The following is a 25,511-nucleotide window of genomic DNA, read 5'->3' on the forward strand; positions in this document are numbered from 1 at the left end:
TTGTAAATGATATGCAATATTGTGATTATTAGTTCTCATGAGCTCAGTTATGCAGAGTCTAATGCTGATTGGGACATTAACAAGGAAAACTCAAAAGCAGAAATAACTGGAACATCTGAATCATTGCAACAAGTTCTTTCTTTCTAAGTTTGTACTTATCCCTGCACATTACCCCTGCATAGCTCATGTTGTACTACTTCTGTGATTTCCAAACATTTAGTAGCTGAGTCTTATTAGAGAAAATAGCTAGTTCTCTGTGCTTTGCAGAGCCTGGGTCCTCCCCCAAATTTCCTCTGTCACTTCGAGAGTGATTTTGGCATCTCCTCATTCCCTCCTCTTTCCATTCCCCCCCACCCCTGATCTCGTTTCTGCCTTCTTGTGCCCCTTTAGCAATCCCTTCCCTCCTTCCAACTTGAGGCTGTTATGATCTCCTTCTCACTTCTGAAACAAAGGTAATAGTAAGCTTGGCTGAATCCTCCATGAAGAGGCACGTGGATCTTGTGCTTGACTACTTGAAGTCATTAATAAGTCCCATTTCTTGATGTGCAAGCTGAAGGAATTCCTCTGAGGTACTGCCAGATCCCAGTGTGGTCTTACCTTTTCCTATCCAAATGCCCTTGTGAGCGGGTAATGAGTTAGGAACAAGAGCACTGAATTTTGATTAGCCCTGTGGGCTGAATGTGATCCCCAGGGTTCTCGTCATACACTTGTTTGTGGGTTTTGACTTTTCATATTGTACTCATTTTGTGGGACTTAAATGAGCTCTTAGACGCTTCCTATCAGCATGAATTGGAGATGGCATGTAAAGTGCCTTTGACAGATTTACTGCATTTCATAATGAGCCTAAAACATATAAAAAGACAGGGTTAATAAAACAGCATTGGAGAAGCACATTTTGGAGGCAGTACTGTGACATATGTTGAAAGATCTGCCAAGAGGGATGATTAAAGCATGACAAGTTGATGAAATCAAGAGCTGATTGTAGCTTGTCACTGCAGGGCTATAACATCTATAATATATTTATAAGGTTGGAAAACAGATAAATATGGCTACATGATATGAACACTCCATTTTGGTCCCCTGTATCCACTGAGATACAAATCTGCACACATTAAGTCACCAACAGACAAACATACTGCGGAATTTGGGCAAAAACACCCATGATAATGCATGTTAATGCATGTACATCCATACTGGATGATGGGGTAGGATCTGACATGATAAAAAATTATGGAAATGTTGCCACTACTCTCACAATTTAACTTCTATGTACTTTGTGCTTTGTTTTCCCACAGGATGTATGATGCTGTGGTATGTTTCCACTTTGTCCCTGTCCCCAAATAGTTGCATGGAAGTGCTGTAGGGCTTGTCTGTCTTCCAGATTCTGTCTTTGAGGACAGAGGAGAGGAAATAAAGAGAGAAAAAGAAAAAAGGGACTATATTGCAACTTCCAGTACTCATCCTTCCCGTCAAAGTTTCATTTCTCAGAACTGATCCAGGCTCTTACAACATGCTGCGTTCAGTTGCAGTCTTACCTTCACTAAATACTTTAAGCCCATGTGAGTGGTAGTCTATCAAGCACCAACATTTCTGTCAGCTTGACATGAAGAAAGAAGAAAATGCATGTTTTTTTATGAAGACATGTAAGGTAACTGGGCAGAACAAACAGTACAGTATTGTTTAATAGCAATAGGATTGAAAGAAAGAGTTTACCTAAGGAAGGATACACACAGAATAGTATCTTCATGCAAGTGGGCATGACTGGCTAATTCCCACCTAGGATCCCACAGGTAGTCCTTGAGCTGTGGGAAAGAGGGGAGAAGGAATAAGAAGCACTCTTATGTAGTAGTTTCTATTACTGCAACTTAACAGTCACATAATAGGTTGTTCTAACATGCAAATACATGCCGCAGAGGTAATGCTATTGTTGCATTTAAAGTAATGAATTAATCTGTAAGAGATGAATCCCCTTGTGTTCTAGTCGGTCCTCAGAGATTAGAGGGGCTAGGGGTGGCTGGACTTATCTCTAAATAGGTATGCCAGTTATGGCCGTGACTATAGGCCTGACACCAGATGCATGAACAGCCCGTAGCTGTAGGTCCAGTGGCATTCAAGAGAAGCAGTCAGGTTCATGAATAGTATGGTTTATTCTTATGCAACAACATCAGATTCTTTGAGATTGCCTATGATAAATGCACAAACTTCAGGTTGGCTATATAGCACTACACACAAAAAACTGATTGCAAACACACACACTTAATTCCCAGGTAATCACTCAGCATAGCTGAGGGCCCAAATCTTACCAAAAGGTGTCCGTTTGGCAGGGGTCGATCTGTCCCTCTGATTTGGTATTGGATTATCATCCCTCCCAGTTAGATACAAACTCAGTGTAGTATTTATCTAAGTATGCATGTGTCAGTGGGTGGGACTGTGGTCAAGCCATTGTTTCTTGAGTAACGGCACAGCACATTCCTTGGTGCAAGATGTGCGCTGGTTTTGTGGGAAGAGAGGAAGAATGAGAGATAAGGTCCGCAGAGTTCTGCAAAACAGTCCTTGAGAGAAGGGGAAGAGCAGGAGATAAATCTGCATAGTCATGTCAAATGTTCCTTGAGAAAAGGGGAAGAATGGGACCACGCAGCCTCCACCTCACTTCACATTCCTCCTTGGTGCCTTGGCAGCACAAATCACTGGATCTCCATCCCATCCTGTGTTTGTTCTGGGCACCATGTGTTAAGGAAATGTGTGTTTTGCAGTTTTTTCACTGTTTTGCTTTTCTCACACTTCCAACAACTAGTTTTAATTTAGCCAAAATACTTTACCTTGTTTATAGCCTGGATAAAGAAAATACCAGCAGAAAGTACTGACAGTTTGAGGAAAACGTTTTGTCAGTGCTGTCCAAAAGAACAGAGATATGTATTCTATTGCTGCATGCTGTTAGTTGATTTAGTGAAGCATCATTCTTGCATCTTCCTGAATCAGCCTAGATGTTCAGTATGTCAAATCTACAACATCATCAGAAGAAAATTTGCTTTAATGGTCAAAATGACACTTCTGTCCAGTGGTCCTGGATTTTGTATGGTTTCTATTCTGTCCTCCCAGAGCCTGTTTGTTCATCTAATCAGCTTCTTGAGCTGGAGAGCAGCCAAGTCTTATGCTTCAGAGAATTACAGTAACCCACCATGGCAACAACAAAAATATGCCCCAAAAGATGTCCTTGTAAAAAAAATTGCCCCACTGTTATGCTTAGTTTGTGACCTGAAATATGAGGTCACATAGGCTGTACATGTTTGTATCATGTCTACAGTCATTACATTTGTTGGAAAGCAAATGCTTCCTTTTTTCCCTCATTAATCTATTGAAGGAGAGGTGATCATGTGGAAATACTCCCACTCCCTCTCCAGCTGGAATTTGATAGAAGTTACTCTGCTGTATTGTGAACACATTACTCAGCCAAACTTAAAACAAGACAAAAGAAAACCTAAGCATTTAGTGGCATCTGTAATTTTTTTCCATTTCTCTGATTCTTTTTCCATTGATGATCTTGATTCTCGAATCTCAGTTCTTTCCTCTTAGCTTAACCTATGGACTAGGATTCTTTGTAAAATAAATTCTTGCAGCACAGAGTGAATGCTTATGAAAAGTTGTGTTAACCTTTGACAATGATAGTATGACATGTAGTGTAACTCATGAAAAAATTAACTGCGATTCCCCAATCCCAGGTTTGCTCTATGTCAGAACGATGACTTAAAGTATGCCAAGATATAGTATCCATAGGGCACTGATGCATCTTTCTACCTAGTTGTTCTCACCCTTCTTGTATCTGATACAAGAACGCTGGACCGAGGGTTTTCCCTAAAAATTGGGATTACATTCTTATACTCACTACAGGCCTTTGAGTCCCCATCCCTGAGATACTATGGTGCAAAATAGGTGTATTGCATTCACACAGGGATCCAAGCTATGTTTTTTTGTCTTTGTATCTCTGACATCCAGCTCGCTTCTTGCTAAAATCATCACTATGCTATTTTTCCATGAATAGTAGTTACATACTAAGAGATGTAGGTATATCCTGATAGCTTGGTCTTGCTAACAATTACAGGCTAAAGTATACATCTGCTCACATAGATGTGCTTATCCTAACTGTCTGAATACTCAGATATTATGAGCTGTTCTCATCAGTTTGTATCCACTGGTACATGACTGTATGAATGTCCAGGTACCAAGCATAAGCAGTATCACCAAAAATTTCTGATAAATTTCTCCATTGCTGGAGTAAGATGAATTGCTATTTGTTTAGTCATCTGATGATACATAAAATGTGGCTGTATGATGTAGTGCTGAGAAAGACGGAGAAATATTTCTCAGATGGAAAATCAGGCTAACTAAGATTGCTGGAAGGTAAAAATCCCTCTAGACAGCACAGTGCAGTGAACTCCCAGACATTATACGTTTCTCTCCTAGGTTAGTTCTGTTTCAGTTTTCCTAGTCAGACGGAGTTGTTAGAATATATTCTCTTTCTTCTCTCCCTCTCTGGCTTTCCCTCTGTCCCTGTCTCTCATACACTCACATGCGCACACACACACACACACACACACACATGCAGTAAGAGTGATAAAAAAACATCTGGCCTGAGGGATCAGAGGCTTGAACAACAACTTTGTGCTTTTCTGATCTTATTGCCTGCAGAAAGAATAGTGCCAGCTGTAATCCCAGGTTGACACAGCTGACATACAGTGATAGAAGGGGCTCACACATCTGCATCAGCCTTCTCCCTGCTCATCAAAAGGCACCTGAAAGTACAAAGTCATTGAAATCCAATGCTGTGGACTGAAGCAGAGCAACTGTGTGAAAGGATGGTCAGAAGTGAAAGGGGCCAGCGATGGAACTGGGAGCCAGAAATTCCTGAATCCCAGCTTTGGCTTTATAGATGCCATTCCCTGTGGTCTTGGGCAATGCTTTTACCACTCAGTAAAGTGGGGATAAAGCCCAATTTTACATTATCTGCAGAGACTTAAACAGAAAATATTCTGCAATTCACTGAGTATGAAAACCTTCCTGGGTCAGTGAACTTACATCTTTGCTATTTACTGAGTTCCTGGAGCACTCTGGAGACTGAAAACTACAGTGTTGAACTTCCAAAATCTTTTGTATTTTTTTCTTAAGCCCTACAAATTCAGTCAGTGAGACTCATTCAGCATAACAGTCTGTCATGTGCAGACTGAGTGGTATTTTATCCCTTCACTACTTAGCATTTCCATAGCAATTTCCAAAACTCAGGTCACTTCCAAGAAATAAATTGATTTAAAAGGTTGGAGTAGGGAAAATATATCTACAGAAACTATCATTTTCCCACGGGTCTACCTTACTTTTGACACCGTGTTATTCAGTAATGATTTTTTCACCATATGCATGTTTTCTGTGCCTCTAGTTCATGGCTTGGCTTTGTGAATGGCAGCTGTCTTTGAGAAGGCTTACTGGGTCACTACAGGTTCCTGGAATTCTCTTTTCCTTTTTCTAAGCTGATGAAAACAGAAGAATTGATTTCAAGAGGAAGCAAAGATCACTGATTTGTAGCAATTAGAGATGGGAAAGGCCTGTTTGGTCTCATTTATTCCATTCTATAATCAACTGATATCCCCCACCACTTTATCAAGTAAAATTTTATATAATTCAAGAATTTCCCTGAGGAGACTGTAGCACTGTCTAATACGTAATCTTAATAAGAAATGCTTCTTAATAAACTTCTTTCATCAGATTCTTACTTGCTTTTAGTTCTTTCCTGGCACTCAGCCTAGAGAACTTGCCCCCTTTCATAGGGTTTTTGCCTTTCTGTTATTTGTAACTGGTTAGCTTTCCAATTCTCACTGGTGACATTTGACTAAATGCTTTATAGCATTATTCTCATTAATGCTACTGACTGAGCAGCCTCCCTATACTCAGCACTGTATTCACAGGAAAGGTCTGTACATGCTTTCTCTATTTGTTGTATATTCAGCTCCCCATATTATCTCCCTGATAATAAGTGCACAGGGCAATGAGATCCAGAAACACCTGAAGGTTTCTGGTGGAGCCAGCACAGCTCCACTGCCAGCACCAAGGCAGAGACTGGAAGTCCTGCTGGAACTGAGACGGTTCCCACATAGATACAGGAGTGCCTGACAGCACCTTCCAACAGGGAGTCTTGGTTTCAGTGTAATGCCTGATAAACATAAAAAAGAGACCTTCTTGAATGGGGAGCACAGTGCACTGAGCCCCAGGTGGTTCTGCAGGAACCAGGCTCTTTCTAGACCTACCTCCCTGCTGGCAGTCTCAGACCTAAGCTAGCTGTCTACCCGAGTGCTTTTGTTCGCAGGAGTATGATGGTGAGCCACTGACTCTTTATGAGGCAGGTGTAAGACCACGAGTTTTCTTACCTCAGATCCTGCACCATGCAAATGCAGATGCTCTCTTTTCAGTCTCAGGTTGGTCCTGGAAGCAAAATAGCTGCACTCATGTAGCTCCAATGCCTAACCCAACACATGTAAACTAGATCCAGTGTTTCTCTGCCCTGACTTTGCATAATCCACAAAACAGATAAGCAACCCTTAGATAAATGGGTGTTAATAGAATTGGAAGTGTCAATACAAATAAAGTGCTTTTGGCATTTGTTTATTGCTGCTTGTTCCCACTGGGCTATATAAATCAGATCCTGACCTTTCCCAAAGGAATCAAAGAAGTGGGATGTGGGAACAGTAGCAGTGGATTTTTTTCTGATCTCTGTTTCATATCTCTTCCTGCAAAATGAAATTTGTTCTTGTTTAAAATGGAAAGATCAATAAGTAGTTTCAGTTGTTCTTTAATAGTCGCTTTAGCCTTGACTGCCTGATACAGGGTTTAATTTGGACCTGGTCAGTGAAAACCCGATAATTTCACATTACTTACAAAGCATCTCAAAAATCTGGTCATGTAGACACCCAAATTGTTTTATTCTGTAAAAAGGTTGAACTGGTAACTGCTTTCTCTATACTGTACACTAGTTCACTTTTCCAACATAAATCAAAAGAGAACTAAAGCAGACTGCTTTTGTCTCATGCCTATGGCCTCAGCTTCTATAGGGCTCAGATGATTCAGTATAATCTGCTCATATAAAATAAGACCTGAATCACAAGACTAACATTTTTTTCTTCTGCACGCTTGAAAAAGTTTGATTAACCTTCTTCCACCTTTGCTAGTCTGAGTTTTCTTTTTGTTTTGCTCCTATTGTGCTTCTGTGTTAGATTATCAGGGGCAAGGCACTCATTTTCTCAGTCATCCAAGACAGGATTGAAAGACTCGTCTAAGGGAGGTTGAAATGTTACTGATCTTGCCCTGGGGCATAGGGGTGAATTGGATGATTTCTCACAGTCTTCCTTAGTCTTGTTAATGTCACAGTGGCCCATACTAGCTGCACCTTCTGGACAGACATTTAAGCTCCAATCTAATAGTTTGCCTCTGAATTTCGCTGTGATTTTGGCCTGAATACTGCTTTGCTTTGAATTAGGACCCTATGGTTTTTAGGCTAAAAAAGATAAGATAAAATAGAGTGGCATCAGCATAAAACTTTTGGTTGAGGCATTAGAAATTTAGGAACAACTCCAGTTGCCTGAGTAACTTCTGCTGTTGTAGTCTTGCTTGATAATTCTCTCCTATTTTTAGTACTTATGTTACTGAGACCCTCTCTTTTGTCATGAGGGCAGTGAACTGAGTTGTAGTGTGAAGGTCAGCTTTTAACTCTGGTCCATGGTGAGATGAACGGAAGGAAAGGTGTGGCTCCCAGCAAACAATGTGATCAGAGGGAATTGAAGATAAAGTCAAGGGCATCCAGGACTAAGGGGAAAATGAGGACAAGAAATCAAATGAGAATTCAATAGCAAAAGATGCAACTTTATTGAACAGTGAAGGCAGAAGGAAAAACGTAATATCCAAGAGCTGAAGCAAAGATAAACACTGTCAAGACTTGGCTATTCTTTAGTCCCCTCAAATGAAATAAATTCCCAAATTTGAATTAATCTTCCATAGCACCCCTTGTTATACAGGGCAAAACTGAAGCTTTGCAAGAATTTGCAGAGGGAGAGTTTGTGGTAGTTAGATTTCAGATCACATGCCTTATAATTATTTTGTTTAGTTGCATGGCCATCCTGTTTCATTCCTGCACAACCAACATCTGTGGTTTCAGGTTCAGACTTTTTTCAAGTGTTTTATGAAAACCACTGTGAGTAGAGATTTTTTACATATTTTGATTTTAATGCAAACATTTCCTATGTTATATAACATAAACCATAATATGGTCTTACAGTAATACAACAAAATAAACAGCTATACATAAACAGGCCTGATGCTAAAACTCATTGCAATGTTGTTACTCCTTCCTGATTTATGGAAGAAGAAGGTTCTAGTCCTAAATATGAACTTCACTAATAGGCTTGTCTCAGTTTCCTAGCTGAGTACAAAATGTGAACAAATTATGGTTATACTTCATAGTATTCAGAACAAAATATGTACTTAGGGAAATGTGAAAATGGGACAATTCAGTATACTCTAAGTTTTTAAGTGCAGCTGCCTGAAAACAGAAGTGGTTAAAGTGGTTCAATGTGTACCAATCACAAACACACTTCAGAAACTTTTGTGGGGAAAATGGTAGCTTCTCCATGATACATGCGAGTCTGCTTTTCCAGGGCACACAGCAGCAGCTCTAGAAGAGTTTTGGGGCTGAATTGAACTGAGTCAGTTTATGTTAGTGGAGGATTTAGCCCTGAAATGTAAACTTTGTAGGCTGTAGCAGGTTACCATGCCTCTCCCCCATACTGATGTTAATTAAGTGTATGTAAATCTTAGCAAGATTATGGGCATCCATAAAAACTCAAAGGGAGCTGACATTAAAGGCCGCTGGGTGAACTGACTATCAAACACTAACTGCTTACTAGCCCTTCTCCTACTGAAATTCCATCTACAATAAGGGAAACAGAGGTGGAATCAGTTTAAACCTTAAGCACTGATATCAAAATGTTTTCTTAAATCATTAGTATCACCACATCGCCTTTCATTTAATAACTGCTCATTAGATAAAATGTCTCATTCTACTTAGAGACTTATAAGCAATGAAGAAAATGTTGCTACTGTAGTGTCTCTTCATAAAACAGCCTTTGCCATTAATTTAGAACAGATGAGTGTTTTCTTATGGTATTCTTTCTAGAATCTTCACAGACTTGACAACACATCAAGTTGCATTAATATTCCACCTGGAAGCAAGTACTTTCTTTCTGCCCAGTGCAATTTGCTGGAACCTTTCAGCTTTTCTCTTTCACACCAAAGAGGCAGTAAATCATTATGATTGGTATCTAGGCCAAGAAGCAACATTTTTCAGAGCTTCAATTGCTCTTTTACATTCTTTGGCTTAAGAATCCATTTTGGTTTAGAAATAAGCTAATGCAAAAAAGACTGTTTGTTTTCTTAAAGAAGCCATGAGCGGAAAAGCAAAACATCATCCAACATTGAAGAGTTTTGGAAGAAAATTCTGCTTTGCACATGAGCAAATTTAAACTGTCTCACCCTGCACTGTTGCACTATACCAAAAGCATTTCCTGTGGGAACTGCTAATAGTGATTAGTGCAAGCAAGTTCTTTAGGTTTTTTTCCCATTTTAGTTTGATCTAAATTTAAGATTACCAAGAGCTAAAGCCAGGAGTGAATCTGATCTGTTTATCTATGTAGTCCGTGGAGCCAGGACACAGAGGTACCCAGAAGACTGGCAACTGATCATATTTAACCAGTAGGCTTTGATTTTTATGACTGGGGTGCCAGGTTTTCTTGGGGGAAAGAGGGACAAACAAAAAAATAGAGCTCTTCTGCCAGATTCTTCTCCAAAATATTTAGTCCTCAGGAATGTCTGTGGTATTTGAAATATTTTGAATATTCAGGTTAAACAAGATTCAAGGATCCAGAAGATTTAAAATGCTACCATTGAAATCCTTAAGGTCATAAAAGCCTGGATGCTTATCAGTTTGTTGGGAAACTGTGATCTGTGTGATACTTAGGAGATGCAGCAGGATTTCTGTTAATTGTACATATGAGTACTAAATGGAATAAGAAACTTGTTTTATCCCAGTCTTCACAGAGATGGATTTGACTGTGCTTTAGAATTTTTCATGAGAAAAGAAAAAAAATAGGTGAAGGAATGCATTTCTGAGGTACAGTTCTTTACAAGAAGTTAAGTCATGAAGCAGACAAATGATATTGATATACAGGAATTTATTATGCAGATGAAGGAAAAATGAGGAAGGTTATTTTAAATGATCAGTTCCTATTGGTACTAGTATCATTTAAGCAGCTAAAACCTATGGGAGGAAAAATATTTAGTAAATCACAAGTAGCAAAACTAATCAACACAACTTTACTATAACATGTTATATCCTGCAGACCTTTGAGACCCACATTGATTCTGAATGCAAAAGAACTATGGGATTAAGCATATTTTCTAAAATAAATTTAAATGGCTCTCTTTCTCCTGTGTATTTTTTTCTGAAGTACAGCCTTGAATCAGAGCTGGACTCAAAGAGAAAAAGGGGGGAATCTAGATTAGTTGCATGAAGGGATTGTTCTAGCTCTAGAAAGGCATTGCACTGTGGTCACAAAAGGTTTGTTACTGAAAATTTCTGTGTACGAAGGTGGACAAGAATCCCCCTTAATCATATCATGGCTCAGCCGTCAGAGTTACAATGAGCTTAATTCATGTTGAACTTAAGTTACTTAGTGTTGCAAACCATATTTCTTTTTTGAACTCTCATATCAAATGCTGTGTTTATTTTTTTAAAGCACAACTCAAAGTCAAAATTAATTTAATAATTGTATGGGTTTATTGATATTTAATGACTATCCCAAGTGCTTAACAATGGAAAACTTGTTCTTTAACTCAATGTTGTAAATGGGTACATCAGTGAACACATTCTCATGCACTGTTTTTAAAAATCATTCTTACTAATGTCTGAAATATAATTTAAAAACAAAACAAAAATGAATAGATCAGGTACTAATGTTGCAATTTAAACCTATTTGAATTTTCTAATGTCCTTCAATTTTTCATAATTTTTAAAGGTAAGATTTTTACATGTATTTTAATCTTGCTGAATTTATCTGCCTAATAATAATAATAATAAAAAAATTAAATTTAACTTGATTTTTTTAAAAAGTCTTTAAAGATGTGGTGGGGAATAGTTGTCATTTCTGGCTTTCTTGAAGGTCTAGAACTCTATTATAAGAAACCCATTTTTTCCTGTCATGTCTTCTTTCATTGTCCCACTTCCTTTTTACCTTAGTCTTGCTGGCCTGTTCTTGTCAGATGTCCTACTTCTGAGAAATTTCAATCCATTACATTTTTTCCTTCCTATAGTCAGCCCTCCACACAGAGGAAAAAGCATTCCATGGCAGCCACTGGCTGACTCATGTTCCTATGAACTGTGGATCATTCTTATTCTGAAAAAGATCTCATTGACGCCAGTAAAAGGTTGCTTGTGTACACACCGAATGAAGCCAGTGGAGTTTTTTGTTCCAAGTAAAGTATGTTATAAGATTTCTTTGGCCCTATAGAAATTGTTCTTGCCCGTCAACATTAAGATTTTAATGCACTCATTTAACCATAAGTCCTTACTCAGAACATACTCTATGAAGTGGGGAATAACCTCTATTTCTACTGAAACCATATCTTTTATATCACATGCAATATAGATATAGTAGCAGACTCTCTGTAAGTGTTCAGGTCTGGGCTGACAGAGAAATTTAGCAGTTCACAGAGAAATTTAGGTCTTTAAGTCCCATTGAAACACCTCCTGAGTGTCCTTCAGGACCTCATACTCCTTTCCTACACAGAGAAAAATAGGCACACTGCAACAGACCAAAAATATACTAAATTTGCTGCAGAATTTCTATGACTGCGTTTATGAGATTTAGCTGGTTTGGTGAAGAAGAGTGTGGATTATTGTGTTGAGAAAAGGTTCCAATGGATAAGCAGAATGCCTTGCTAACTGATCTTAAAAAATAAATTGTTTTTGTAGTGAGCTTGACTTAATTACTTTTGTTTCTGTTCTCCCCAAACCAGCAGGTCTGCTTCCCTGTCCTGTGAGTGTAAACTTCCCCTAGGCTTAAACAAATGGGAGAACTTGCAGGAAAGGGACCTATCCTTTAGGTTAAGAAATTTGGAAAACAACTGACCTGTGTGACCCCAGCCTACATTAGTCATCAGTTTATTATTAATAAACAGATCAAAAATAGTTGTTTTGTTAGTATTTCTGTCTCTTTAGATTTAGGTAGGCTTTGTTGTTTGTGTGTTTTTGTTGTTTATATTACCTCAGCTGCTCTTTATCAATTTTTCTTAGATCCTGATCTGAACATGATTCAAATTTTATGTTTATGAACCTGTATTCGTACAAGTACAGAACTGGCTATTGGTACTTTTTGGTGGTGCTGATATGAATTATGAGAACTGGGAATGTACTTAAAGGTAACTTAATGTCTGTGAGTGACTCCAGGCCACCATGGTACATTGTTTAAAATTGTTCGATAAATGACTAACAGAGCATGTTTCCACTATTTTATCTTTTCCTTCTAGTTTATCAGAGTGACCAATTTTACATGGCAGGCATCTGAGGTGGGACAGGGAAACTGGTACATCAGTGTGTGTCAGCTCGTGCTTAATTAGATCTTTCTACAATGGGGAATAGGAATTTCCCACAATCGATCTGTTACATGGAAGGAAAATAGTACTGGAAATGACTTTCCAGGAAGGTGATAAGGAATCAGGCCAGTAAAGCTGCTCTTAAATAATTTTTCTTTGTTTTACCTGTTGCCCCAAATAAGCAGCAAGACTCCTAAATGTTCATCGTTATAGTTACAGATATGAACCTAAATCCAAATTGCTGTTTTCCTTACAGCTGGACAGATATGATTTTTACAAATACCCTTTAAGATTAGGTCCATGCTTTATTATATGTGAATCCTTGTGGGATTATAGCTAGTCTGTTGCTATAGTGCCTCTCACCTGTTCCAGAAAGTCAGCAGTAACTAGATGATGATGGAGAGGATAGCTGTGGTCAGCAAGTAATTCATACAGACTGGCAGCATTTCCAAGCAACAGTTATGCAGTAAGAATTATCGAACACACGAGATTTACCAGTCATATTGCTTGCACTATGAAAGCGTCTGCTGTTGACTGAGTGGAGCATCTTGCCAGGTGTTAGTCAAATATATTTTCTTCCTTAGCATGTCTTTACATTGAAAAAGATTCCAGCATCTGTTTCAGAAAGTCAAAAAAATATGAAGCCACGTTAGGTTATTTGTATGTGGGATTTTAAAGCAGTATTGTAAACTGTGCAGAGCAGTTGCTGACTCTTGGACTGCCATTTATTCAAAACATTTATTGGAGCACTGCTCATCTACTGAACTTCTGTTTATGGTAGCATTACTTCAGTATGCTGGGGGCTTACTCTGATTTTCTACAATATTATAATGAAGTTTGTAAAAGATACACTCTTTTTATGCCTATCTGACTGAAGAGTTTTTATAAAAACAATACATGAAGTCAGAAAGTGACTATAGCTGAAGAAAACAAAAAAGCAGAACAATGGCCCTTGTTTACTGTCACTCCTAACACCATCAAACTGAGCTGGCCCTTTCTACTAGAGTTTGGCCCAACCCATCTGACCTGTACAATTTTTCAGTAGCCAGGGAAGTTGGACAAAGACTTTGTGTGAATCCTATTCCTCTCTGCACTGTGTGAGTGATAAGAGTTTTCCTCCAAAACACACTTTACTGTATAATTCTATTATCCATCAACGCGGAACAATGGAACTGCACTTGCCAGAATTTACATTGTGGGTAATTATTTCTGCTTTCATTTAAATTAGTTTCTAAGCTTCTGTTTTCTTCTGGCAACAGGCCCAAGTCTTTGGTAACTGGACACAAGCCTTCACATATCCTTAATTAACAGCTCTTCCTCTTTCTAAATTTTACTTCCCTTTTTTTCTATCTACTCACTCTTAGTTTTTTTAAAACTACTTGTATTACATCCTTTCAGCATCAATTTCTTATAATTTCCTCCTTTATTTTTTTCTATTTACTGGGTTTCTAGTGCTAACACATCTTTTACTACTGCAAGGTTTATTGAAGTAATACTGTGTGCTTGTGTGACTGACATATTGTGCCATGTCCTCCTGAAGTCAGACCTAGAGTCTGATCAGAATGTTTTAACTCATGGCACTGAGTTCACTCAAGGTCTCATGTCCCAGACAAATTACACATGCCTTCTAACCGATTTGGGTAAACAAATACTCTGAGGAACATCTGAGATATCTTTTTCATAGGATTTAACTTTTTTGACCTTCCAGAACCTCAGGCAATTGGATGTATGACTATTCTCCACTTTACTAAAGATAAATCGCTCTCTTTTCAAATATATATGTGTACACACACGCGCATTTATTTATTTGTAGCTAAATAAGGTCATAAAAAAACCCAAAAATCTAGGATGTTTTAACTATTTCATTGACTTTTCAGATTGTTTTTAAGCTGTTTTTTAAACTTTAAAGGCAACACTGATAGTGAACGGTTCCAAATGGTAAAACAGAAAATCCCCTTCAAATATAACCGGCCCGTAGAGGAGTGGCTGCAGGAAAAAGGTAACAGTCATTAAAACTTTCATTTTAAACCCATTTGATTCTAAACCCTCATTTTTAAAGCCTGCAAATAAATGTTTCTTAAATGATAATCGCCTGCTGCATAAATGACTGCTTTAATTTTCATTATAATTTGTGTCAGCTTCCACCTGCCATATGTTGATAAATCATGCTATAATACATTGCTATTAAAATGCAGTTAAAGGGACGAAATTCTAAGCTTGCTATCATAGTAATGACAAACAAACAAGCAAAAATTCAGGAGACGTTTTCTAAAAAAAACAACACAAAGAGGAGTGAATAACAACAACATGTATTATGGCAATTTAACCACTGCATGGTTTTCCTATTTCGATTTGTTTTTAAACTATATTTATATGTTTATTATCAAAATTTTCTTTAAAAATTTTCAAACGTACTTGTTAAACCACTTCCTGTAAGTTTATTTTTTCTCACTAGTCTGATTAGCCACTATGGCTATGTTTTCCTAATTGTATTAAGAGAATTAAAAGATTTTTAAAAATGTTGTAAAGAAAACATTTTTTAACATTTTCATTTAAACTACAGTGAGGGAGACAGAGAAAGATGATTGTTCTGTTGCTTTTATGCTATGTTTTGAGTACAGTTTGAACACTCCAATGATACATTTGTCTAAGTTATGGGTAAAATTCTTCCCTAAGTGAATCTCAGGCAGCGCTACTTAATTTTGTGGGTTTGCCTGGGTTGGCCTCAGCAAACGACTTGTTAACGTGCGTAAGTCCAGCTGGCTTGAGTGAGAATTCTGCATACACTCCATGACCTATTGAAATGGGACTTGTGTCAGAACAGTAATGGTTTTTTTGCAGGAATTTGGAGGGAAAAAAAAAAGATCTTGGATGTAGAGCTCATTCCAAAGCCTGTTGAGGGTAACAGAATAACTCTTACTGATTTCAGCAGGGTTTGGGCTGGACTTCTGGTAATACAGTGGACTTTAAGTCAGGAAGATCTCCCTCTATACTAAAAGTGATATTAAAAAAAAAAAAAAAAAACCCAAAACAAAAAAAAACCAACTCTGTAAATAAGTCCTTGCCTTGAAGTCTAGAAAAAGCAGAACACAATCTTCTCTTGTTTCCTTTTAAGAAAGTACTGCTGATAAAAAAGAGTGACCTTTGAGCTCAGATCTTGCGTTTTCTGTGCTGACTTAGACTATGGTTATTAACAATTTTTTCAGAGGGAAAACCAATGTTTTGTAGGATTGGAAAAATATAATTTATGTTCTGTTTCAAACTTCTGTCCTCAGCTGAATTAACTAATTGATTTAGCCAATATGAATTAAGTTAAGGTCACAAAGGATGTGGCTTACTACAGTCAAAATACTTTTATGTGAAGGGTCTGATCCTGCAAAGTGTTGTGCACTCAGTTCCCATTGTCTTCAGTGAGAGCTGACAGTGTTGCCCACTTTTCAGGTATGCTCTAGAATGGTATAATGTTTATAACTGAAGCTAAAGTATTTGTAAAAGTAAGACAAAATATTTGTGCAACTAAAACAGAAATATTTTTTGACCACCGGAGTTTTGTGGAACAGTTAATTCAGCTAAATTGTAAATAAATTTTAAGATAAAGGTATACAGAAAATGCTTATTGAGTCTCAGTGGGTTGCCCTGTTAATTTACAAGATCAAACTAAAATAAATAAATAAAGTTTAACACTAAAAAGTGGATAATTTTGGTAAGTTTGAATTGCTAAAGTCCCTTTAACACTAAAGATGATGATTGCCTCAGTTTTGTTAAAACAGATGCATGTCTAATTCCTTGATGCATTTCATGTGCTTGAGAAACCCACCTTTGTTTCCTTTTTGGTTTTGTTGTTTTGGATTTTTTTTTCCTTTTTGGTTTTCCACCGAATCTTTTATTTCACTGCTTCTCCAAGATTGAGCTTATAAGCATGCCAAGGCACTTTCATTTGTAAGCCATCCTGAAGTTTTGAACTGAAGTCTACTTTTTGTGGATATTGATGCTCGTGAAAAGACAGTCACACATGCAGAAGGGTCTAAAAGAGACAATATTTGAGCATTCAAACACTTTCAAAGCACTGGATGTTTTCAGGATAGAAGGGTAGAGCCATGTTTTTACTAAAGTGAAAGGAAATTCAGTCTTTACACTTTGTGTTGGGAATGACATTGTGCAGTCTAGCATCTGAGACAATATAGCTTTGTTCCTTCGTTCCATATTAGATACACATTTTCAGCAACTTAGGTACCACTCAAATTAAAAAATAATGAGTAATTTACCTAGCTGTTCACCAAGCTGCTCATCCATCTGGTCATCCATCCAGCATGGAAACCTTCTGTCAGAAGACTTTATAAAGATGATGAGTGAAAGGGTATCTTGCTATCAAAATGGAACAAGATGAACTGATGGATGGAGGAATAGATAGATCCATCAAAGAGACAGCATATAGAATAGCTGTCTTGTCCATATGAGTTCTTGTCTTGAGTGAGGTAAGATGAAACACTTTTCAACTGACATTTTTGAATGCCATAAATTTGGTCTTCCTTTGGTACCACTGTTACATTATTCATAATAATGAAATAGTTCATTCTTGGAAAACAAATATAACACAACATCTTTCTGAAGTGGCATCATTACTGGTTTTGGTGTTTTTTTTAATTTTATAAATTGGTTTAAAATATTTTTTAGAGGAATCCAGGTTTACAATCTTGAATTATATGAGTAATAAGCAAAACATTAAACACTATTAACTTCACTGAGATTATGTATGTGAGTAAAAAAAGAAGTATTAATGCTGAATTGTTCAATTTAATTACTTATAAAACTGGCAGATTTCCTTAGCAGAATACATGGTGTCTGCTAAGGCATAGATGTTACCTATTCTGCAACTGGATGGACTAATAAAGACCCAGAAGCATCTCATCAAAAGGACTGATCCTGGAAGTCCTTAATTCTGCAAATCTCTCTTACTTATATGTGAGGTCTCATTGATGTGAGTGACTGTACTTTTGAAGCAAGAACTATTAGTGTGAATTAGGATTTGCAAAGTCAGGCCCCAAATCTCTTCTAGTGTTATGGAAAAGTTACATTTCACTGAGATTTCTCCATGATATTTTTAATTGGTATTCAGTTTTCCAAATGAAGAAGTCAATGAGAGAGCAAACAAAGAAACAAGAGCTTGAACTATTCAGAATATTTACAAAACACCTTCAGAAACTTAAAATATGCTCTTCATTTTTCTCCAGTATGACACTAAAATAGCAGTAGGAAGAGTTCTCTGTGGAAAAGGACTGTAAGTCTGCACCCCTTACACACCTAGTAGAATTTACTAATGTAAATAGTTCCTCAATAAAATTCAATGGCCACATAAATTTTACTTAGGGGAAGTAATGACTTAAGATCCATATTATCAAAAGAATGATTAGGAGACCTACAGTGCCAGAATTAAGTGTATATTCTCTCAACAGTTTTATGTCATTACATATGCATTTCCCTGTTGTCTTTATTCATGCACGTGTACACCATCATAAAGAATGAGGAATGACAGGTTGTAGGTGACTCCAACACGTGATTGTTCTTTTAGCAAATGCAGTTCTAGTCCCAGTGCTGTCTCCAGCATTAACCATATGGTGAAGTGAATGAATCCTGGACTGGAAGACCACTTAACAAACAAGGAAGACCCCAAAACCCACAATCGAAGTTCCTTTTTTACTGGAGTGGGGCCACGTCCTTGGTGTACACTTTTTTTCAGTGTTGGAAGATGCAGATGAAGGCCCAGAAGTGGAGACATGATTTTTTTTCAGCCTTATTATACTAACTCCTCATTCTAGACAGTAAAGCAAGAGATATGACAGACATGTCTAAAGCTGTGCTATGAGAATAGATGACATCGTGAGCAGAGTTGTAATCCTCCAGTAAAAGTGAGGGAACCCCTTTTCTATCCTGGCTTGGGGAGCTCTCCTAGCTGGAATGGCAAAAATTCTCCTTCCTCATCATCACCCACCCCCTTTCCTTTTGGTAAAAAAGATACACTATTGATTCAAGGGGAGAAAGGAATGAAAATGGAAATGGAAAACTTTGAATGGTCAGTACCTTCCTTCCATTTTCTGGGATAGTATCTCAAGATTAGTGAAACTCCCTGTTTTTTAGTCATCTCACCTCTGCCTTTTGGCACTCTATCATGAGTGAGGTGGGAAGGAGGGAACAGTAGCAAGTGAAATGTCTTGGTACATAGGGGCAGGGACAGTACGGAAAGAAATATAGTACTGGAGGGGGGGAAGACATGAGGAGAAAGGAAAATGGTGTAGTAAAGAACTGGCAGCATATCCATTAAAAAATCCAAAGCACAACAGGACAGGGAAGAAAAGGGAACTCTGAGGACATGGTATATGACAAGAGTTTGGCCTTCTACAGTGTACACCACCATTTCTGCTAGCTCAGATAGAAGCTGGACTGAGAGGGCTGAATATTTTGACATTTTTACTGGATCCTATTTTCCTCATAGAGAAGAGGAAAAGCTCTGTTTTTACATGCTGAGGATGTGTGGCTTCAGTGCATGATTGCTGATGTTTTAATAGACATACATTGCCTCTGGTAAGTTTAAAACCTCCTGAGATGCAGAATATCGCATCAGGTGTTTCAACACTTTCCAGGGGAAGGATACCCTCCATTTTTATTTCTCATTTCTTCATCAATGCAGTTACTCCACCCTGATGAAGTCCTAGTGTTTCATTTCCAAGCCTGTGGGTGAGGAGCACAAGGGATGTGCAGCCCACCTCCACATGTCCGTATGTTACACCTTTCCATACACTTTTGCTTAGTTAGCTAGGGCCCTTTGGGGACAGGAACTCCTTTCAGATACATTTCTTCTCTTGTCCCCATTCTCTTTCCCATGGTCCATCCTGTTACCATAAGATGATGCAACACCGCATCACCACTTGACTTCGAGACCCGTCACGACGACCACCAAAATTGGTGAGCTCCCCCTCATATTTTGATCTACTCTAACCACTGGCTGTGAAGGAATGAGCAGTGGGTTATAGGCTATGTTTTGCTACATGGTGGCATTTTGCACCTCTCATCAGGGTTGACTAGAAAGAGAAAGTGTTGAGTGAGAACTGGGGAGTGGGAATGGGATGGGGACATGTGTTGCAAACTTCATAAAAATGGGAAAAGACAGTAGATATTTGAATGATGATTGACTTGATGCTGCACTGATAACCCTTCTGAGCTCTGCCCAGTCTGGTTCTCTGTTAATTCAAGAGATTCCAGGTGGCATGCCCCTAATCTTCTGAGGAACAGTGAAATTATAGGCACTGCCTTTGCACTGCGTGAAGCAATTTATTTCTCAACATAGTCAACCTAGTGCAGCCTGGGACATAAACAGTATTTATAGAGCAGTCCAGGCTGAATATGATTTAACTATCCTGCAAAACCAGGTGAATTGGCAATTGTTACTAGATTCATTTTTAATAAATACATTTTTCATTACATATGATATTAGACCACTCCTAACACTCAAGGTGTGACCTTGAATAAACCACTTAACCTGCCTACATTTGAATTTCACTGTCTGTAAAGGAGAGTCACATGTAGGGCATTCTGGGGCTTAACCATCTGAAGCACTATGTTATTCTTGCTATTTCAAAAACTTTGCTCTTTCAGAGACATCACAAATGTTTGCATTCGGTGTTTCTTGTGTTTAGATTTGTGAATCTTCACAACACAAAATTTACAGGTGGAAGATCATGACTGATCCTGGCTTAAGATTCCTACACAATCCTTATATTACCATCAATTTTTTCTGATGTTTTACTGTCCTCAAGCCACCCCTTAAGGTTTTTGCATTATTAGAAGTGCCTTTATGAGTTAATCCTGTCCTTTGGCCAGTTAAAATACAAGGTTTATTTATGGGCTAAACCTTGATAGGTACTGCAATCTGAACTGATAGTAGAAATACAGCCACGTATTGAAGCCTTATTTGTAGTTTAAAATGGGTCCAACTCTAAAAGAGTTCCAATTTCTGAGTCACAGCTTCTCCAGAGTTTTGATACGTCAATGAATGCTGAAGTATAAAGTTCAGTTTTAGCTATTCTTGCTCTCAGGCTAATCTTCCTTACTAATGAGATTTAGGCAGTACATTTCCATACTGTATTTCTACAGTCATCATAAACACTACCAGGAATGAATCTACTTCTTTGTTGTCCATCATTTCTGGCCAGGACTCAGTGTAAGATGCAAAGTGAAGGAAATGTCTGGCAATAATGTTATTCACCCCCCTTCACTAGGACGACAGTTAACGATCTTCAACACCCAGGCGCAAATAGCCATAGGAGGGAAGGACAGAGGGCGTCTCTTCCAAGGCCAGCTCTCCGGTCTCTATTACAATGGCTTGAAAGTGCTGAACATGGCAGCAGAGAACAACCCCAACATTAAAATCAATGGAAGTGTCCGACTTGTTGGGGAAGTCCCTTCCATCTTGGGAACAACACCCACAACCTCCGTGCCACCAGAAATGTCTACTACAGTCATGGAAACCACAACTACAATGGCCACCACTACAACCCGAAAAAATCGGTCGCCACCCAGCATCCAGGTGAGTCAATTAGTCTTCTGCATTTCCTTGGGTTCCTATTTAGTCTTCTGTTTCACTGCTCACTTGTAAGTTAATGGGAGCCATGTTCTCTGAATCATGCTCCATTGAACTCTTTATTTTAGTAATGTTGTATAGGGTAAATCATCACAAAATATTGTCTTCCTGTGTTGGTGAGCAAACAGCTGGATGAATTATTATGGCACATGTACACATTCTGTTCTAGTGCAACCCCATTTATGTAAGTAGGATTGCCCCAATGTGAACGAGAACATGATTTTAGCTATGTTTCTGCAGTTCCATATGTGGGGAAATGTGTTCCTAAGAGAGTTACAAAGCTTAATGAGGGGTGGGTGTATGGTTATTTATTATTATGACTGTATCTACTGATGCAACAGTGAAGTTCATAATGGGGAGAAAAGCAATGGAGCGTTACTTCCAGGTAGAGCCATTTTTCATTTTCCTTTTATAGCCTTCCTGTAGAAAATTTTAAAGGAACGCTATCAAGATCAGTTTCTTGCAAAATGTAGATGTTCCAGCACAGAACGGTTCCAATGTCTTTGGTAAAAATCATTCCTACAAAAAAAAATGAATTTCAGATATTCTGGCTTAATTATGCCAATGTAGTGTTTTCAGTTCTAAAAATGCAATGGTTTTAGAACCACTTGTGTGGTAGAATATGGTACTGATTAGAAATAAACACCTTAAATGGGCTATCCTTGTCTGTGCAAAGAAAAGAATCATGTAAATAACCAGCAGTGGAACAGATTTTGAAAATTATTTATTTCAGTGGCCTACTCTCATGTTATCAACTAGGATCAAACATTTGGTTTACAGTCTTTATTTATATCAGAACCTAATCCTGTAGAAATCAACATACTTTCATTGACACCAGTATACACTGGCTGAGACACTGGTAAGTGATTATTGATCAGAGTGTACCTTTATTAAACCTTCGGAGAAAGGTATGTTGTCTAGTTGGAGAAGAAATTTAAATTATTCCATCTGCTTCCCTGAAGCAATTTCTGCTGCTTGGGACAGAAGACCTTAATGAAATCAAGGACTTAGAAGTCTGTAATCATACAAGTTGCATGCTTGCTTTCTGACTGCTTCTGAAGGTTTAATCGGATTGTGTTTGTATATACATGACCATTCTCATTATTTTTTATCTAGTCTTGGTCACTTAGGATAAGAAAACACAAAAATCATCCTCTGAATTGTGTAAGAGATCAGGCCACACCTGGAGTATTGTGTCCAATTCTGGGCTCCTCAGTACAAAAGAGAGATGGAGCTACTGGAGAGCGCAGCAAAGGGCCTCTAAGATGGTTAAGGGACTGGAGCGTCTCTCCTATGAGAAAAGGCTGAGAGAGCTGGGACTGTTCAGCTGGGAGAAGAGAAGGCTCAGGGGGGATCTTATCAATGTGTACAAATAGCCGAAGGGAGGGTATAAAGAAAACGGTGGTGCCCAGTGACAGGACCAGAGGCAATGGACACAAACTGAAACACAGGAATTTCCCTCTAAACATCAGGAAACATTTTTTTACCGTGAGAGTTACCGAGCACAGGCACATGTTGCCTAGAGAAGTTGTGGAGTGTCCATGCTTGTAAATATTCAAAAGGTGTCTGTACATGGTCCTGGGCAACCAGCTCTAGGTAGCTTTGCTTGAGCAGAGAATTTGGACCAGATGACTTCCAGAGGTCCCTTGCAACCACAACCATTCTGTGATTCTGTGAGGTACATCTGGCTGCAGTGGAATTTACAACTATCAGACTAATTAATTCCAAGCCAAGGTTTAACATTGCCCCCTTTGGTAGTCTGTAACTCCAGCTGGCAGCAGGACTGAGATTGAGTTATTAGCCTCAAACTCCAATAGGTGATTTATAAAGTCTCAGCTAAATGAGGGGCAATTACCCCAGGTTTGGTCACTATTTGTCATAAACTTTGAAAGAATTACAGTTCCTTCTCAGTGGCTAGCTCTAATTTTAGATAAAATCTTTGTACAATTACATCTCCAGAAGAATAAATTCTGTGGTCCTGATCCTGCTCTTGTTAGTTTATTAGAGATTTTCTATAATTTATAAAGTCAGCAGAACTGTGTTTAGCTATAGGACTGTAGCAGAGAGTAGCACTGGATCTTTATGTGCTGCGTCAAGCTGGAAGTGACCCTGGCTTACTTGAAGAGGAGCTCTTCCGGAAAGCTTCCTGCCTAGCCTACATGGCAGTTCACTCAGCCTGTAGAGACCTGTGTGCTGAAAGAGCATCAAAAAGATTTAATAAAATGTCAAAGTGCTTCTAAAAACATGTAAGAGCAGTGATTTCCTGCATACACATGCACCACAACAAATGACCTCATCTCAGCTGATATTAAAGCAATAAGTCTTTGACACTTCATGCTACCCACTGAAAGAAAGATAAAGGTCAATATGTACCTCCATTACAACTTTCAGCATTTCAATATCAGGCCACTTTATTGCTGTCGCAGCACAGATGGCTCACCTTTCTTCCATACTCTTGGTAGAATTTGATTCTGTCAGCTTAAGTTGCGTTATTTGGGTGGTGAAAGTGAGAAGAAATTGTCTTTTTCTGTTTGGTCAGTATCTCCAGCTGTGGTTTTCAGATGTCTAATGGTTATTTCATCTTGCTTGTGTTCAACATCACCATTGTCAAGCCTGCTTACAATTTCGGATCTAAGTGGTGGAAAAATCTAATAGAACAAGTTTGTTCTTTGGGGAATGTAAAATATACCTACCTAAGGCTATGAGTGGTACAAATACAGTTAGCTATTACCTTGCTCCAGCTTTCTCTTCTCTTTTCTGTTCAGAAATAAACAGGTTTTCTTTACTTTCAACACTATTCACAGTTTAGCCTCTTCTCTCACCATTCTGATCAGCACAATTCAAGCATTTCTTTCTCACTTCTTAGATTTAATCAGAATCTTTCTGCTTCCTGGTACCATCCACAAGGCAACAGCAGGTTATTTTTCCAATCCCATGAACTGGAAACCTCCTTTCATCATGATGCGTGCCAAAAAGTTGTCAGAGGTTAGGCTGTTGATGGTCTAAGGCAGCTGTTTATCAAGCCAATCAATATTGTCACATTTTTTATTTTACTATCCGTTTTTCTGTATCCATCTGTGATACCTTGTTTTGTGCTTAGGTTTCAGACTCCTTGGGTTCAAAATGTACTTTTTATTCCGCACATGTACGCTATTTAGTTCAGAAGGGTTCTGGCCCATTGTAGAAATACCAAGCATGATACAAGTAAAAGTAAAGCATCTAATGCAAAATAGCAAGAATCAGGATAAAGAATTATTATTCTTACTGTATTAGAACTATCTGTGCTATTTGTATTACTCATTTTCATATATAAGTAACTAAAACTTCTCCTTTTTGGAATGCATATAAAGCTTGTGCAGAATATAAAATCTGTAATCCCAGTGATACAAAATCCAGGGAAATTTCAGTAGGATTTAGATTTACACATCACTTGTTTAGGAAATACAGAAGAGCATGATAACTGCAAAGATTTCTTCAGCTCATAACGTACACCAAGATACCTCCTGCAATTAGATAGTCTGAGTACCGCCAGAAGTATTTTAGAGCACAGTTAGACTAAACAGCTGGGAAAATTAAGTGCTTTAAAAATACATGGTATATGCATAGAACAATGACATGCTTTTCAATTTGTGAAGATCTCAGACATGGGATCTAGTCTTGGACAAACAACCAAGACAAAGGGAATTGAGTGAAAAATATTACTGGAAATACCTCGTGGCAATGGTATTAGGATTTACAATCTCTGTAACTTCATTTTGTTTTAAAATTTATAATAACATTTCTGCAAGGCAGTGAAACTCAGATCAGTGGAGGACAGGCAGGATTTGAGTGAGAAACACTTGAGATGTATGACTGTATGCTATACTGATAGGAACATTTCTGTGATTCAAATATCCTTCAAAGAGGCCTTGAAGGAAGATAACAAGAGCTGACCTTTTTCTGTTAGCTGAAAATAAGGGAGAAAAAGGAGTTTCGATTCGTGTTGATTTCAGTGAGTTGCAAATGGTGCTTGTGCTCTGCTGCCCCTGAGTAGAAATGCTGATTTGACTTTCTCACGTGTAGTTTTGTTCTGGATTTAAGTACAGTCTGTTCAGAAGTGACATGTGTTGTACTAAATTCCTGCTGCTGGTCTCAGGGCCTCGACACACCAGACTCTCCTTCGATAATAATATTCTCTCTGGGATTTCTGCTT

General features: G+C 38.2%; 1 protein-coding gene across 8 annotated transcripts in view; it reads left to right on the forward strand.

The window, feature by feature from the left end:
• NRXN3 (neurexin 3) overlaps positions 1-25,511 on the forward strand; it is a 1,036,510-nt gene that overhangs the window by 902,986 nt on the left and 108,013 nt on the right. For 4 of the 8 annotated variants that reach the window (XM_074824850.1, XM_074824853.1, XM_074824851.1 and 1 more), the window contains exons 4-5: positions 14,594-14,683; positions 20,958-21,265. In XM_074824850.1, coding sequence (XP_074680951.1) covers positions 14,594-14,683; positions 20,958-21,265 — 398 coding nt within the window. Of the gene's footprint in view, positions 1-14,593; positions 14,684-19,584; positions 19,645-20,957; positions 21,266-25,511 lie in introns of all 8 variants that reach the window. The other 4 variants (XM_074824855.1, XM_074824852.1, XM_074824856.1 and 1 more) reach the window with 2 other exon arrangements.

This window comes from Strix aluco, chromosome 4 (genome assembly GCF_031877795.1).
Source record: "Strix aluco isolate bStrAlu1 chromosome 4, bStrAlu1.hap1, whole genome shotgun sequence".
Classification (NCBI taxonomy): domain Eukaryota; kingdom Metazoa; phylum Chordata; class Aves; order Strigiformes; family Strigidae; genus Strix; species Strix aluco.